Source organism: Propithecus coquereli, unplaced genomic scaffold (assembly GCF_000956105.1).
Source record: "Propithecus coquereli isolate 6110/MARCELLA unplaced genomic scaffold, Pcoq_1.0 Scaffold5, whole genome shotgun sequence".
Lineage (NCBI taxonomy): Eukaryota > Metazoa > Chordata > Mammalia > Primates > Indriidae > Propithecus > Propithecus coquereli.
This window is the reverse complement of record NW_012150840.1, coordinates 5,253,016-5,254,494: the sequence shown is the minus strand read 5'-3', so window position 1 is coordinate 5,254,494 and position 1,479 is coordinate 5,253,016. Positions and strand designations below refer to the sequence as shown.

General features: G+C 46.2%; 1 protein-coding gene across 1 annotated transcript in view; it reads left to right on the top strand.

The window, feature by feature from the left end:
- Positions 1 to 1,479, top strand: part of ESR2 (estrogen receptor 2 (ER beta)) — a 164,324-nt gene that overhangs the window by 71,789 nt on the left and 91,056 nt on the right. Inside the window, exon 4 of the mRNA XM_012656035.1 lies at positions 953 to 1,125. Coding sequence (XP_012511489.1) covers positions 953 to 1,125 — 173 coding nt within the window. The remainder of the gene's footprint in view (positions 1 to 952; positions 1,126 to 1,479) is intronic.

Genomic DNA, 1,479 nt, shown 5'->3' with positions numbered 1-1,479 from the left:
CTCCCCTCTCTTCTTTCTCGTTCCCTTTCTCTGTCTGTCTCCCTTCTCTCTCTCTCTCTCTTTTTAACGATAGTGATCAAATGAACTTAAAGTTCATTTGTTACTCCTCTTAAAGTTATTTTTAATCTAGGCTTTTATCTGAAATTGCAGAATGAGAGATTTTTGTCCTCCATTTACCTGGGAACCTCAAACATCCGAAGGGCTGTGCAGCAACAGTGTTGGGAATGACTGATGTCTGGAAGTGGTTATGTGAGTTCAGGCCCATCCATGCAGTGTTGAACTCTAATAACTACGGAAGCCTGCTGCGTATCCTGCTTATAGTTCAGACCTGTGGGTAACATTTAATCAGGACACTTTTTGGGTGTGTGTGACAAGGTCTTGCTCTATTGCCAGGGCTGGAGTGTAATGGCTCAATCATAGCTCACTGCAGCCTCAAACTTCTGGGCTCAAGCAATCCTCCTGCCTCAGCCTCCCTAGTAGCCGAGACTACAGGTGTACCCCACCATGCCCAGCTAATTTTTGTATTTTTTGTAGAGATGGGGTCTTGCTCTTGTTCAGTCTGGTCTCGAGCCTTGTCCTCCCATAATGCTAGGGTTACGGGTGTGAGCCACCGCACCTGGCCTAGGCTGTTATTTTTAATACACTCAGAGATATGCCCTGTCCCGTGGCTACTAGGGGCCTTCTGCAGCTACTAGGGCTCAGCAGCACTGCATGGGTGGGCACAAACTAACTGGACCACCTTCAAACACCACTCATGCCACACAATGTGGCTCTTCATAGATCTGGTATCAGTGTCAAAGATTTTGTTCTATCAGATTTCTTGGAATATATTTATCATGAGCCCTGAAGGGCAAAGAGATCAAATTAGTCAGTGTTCATGCTGTTTTTTCCTAGAAAGCCCTACCTTTCCCTTTTGTGCTCTTTTACAATGGTTCTTTTCTTCGCTCCCCAGAGAGACTCTGAAAAGGAAGGCCAGTGGGAGCAGTTGTGCCAGCCCTGTAAATGGTCCCAGTTCAAAGCGGGATGGCCACTTCTGTGCAGTCTGCAGCGATTATGCGTCGGGATACCACTATGGAGTCTGGTCCTGTGAAGGATGTAAGGCCTTTTTTAAAAGAAGCATTCAAGGTACAAGGGTGTTGTTAACTGCTTCTCCAGTTTTCCACTTTAGCTTTCAAACAATTTTGCAGAGATGACTTGGCAGAAATTTCACCACTGGCCTGTTTGTTACAAAAAGTACGTGATGAGCAGTTCAGAGGATCATATGTGTTTGGCAGTGGGTTGGGTGATGGGGTGGATTGTGTAAGTGCAGAGCACTTTATCTTTAATTGCAGATCTCTACCTCAGAACCTCAAGCTTATAAAGCCAACTCGAACGGGTCTTGCCCCCACCTTCACCCACAGGGGTGCTGGGGAGAAGACATCTAGTTACAACCTTGTGAAGATGTTGCGTGGAAGAAAACCTGTGCTCGTTAGGAGTTGC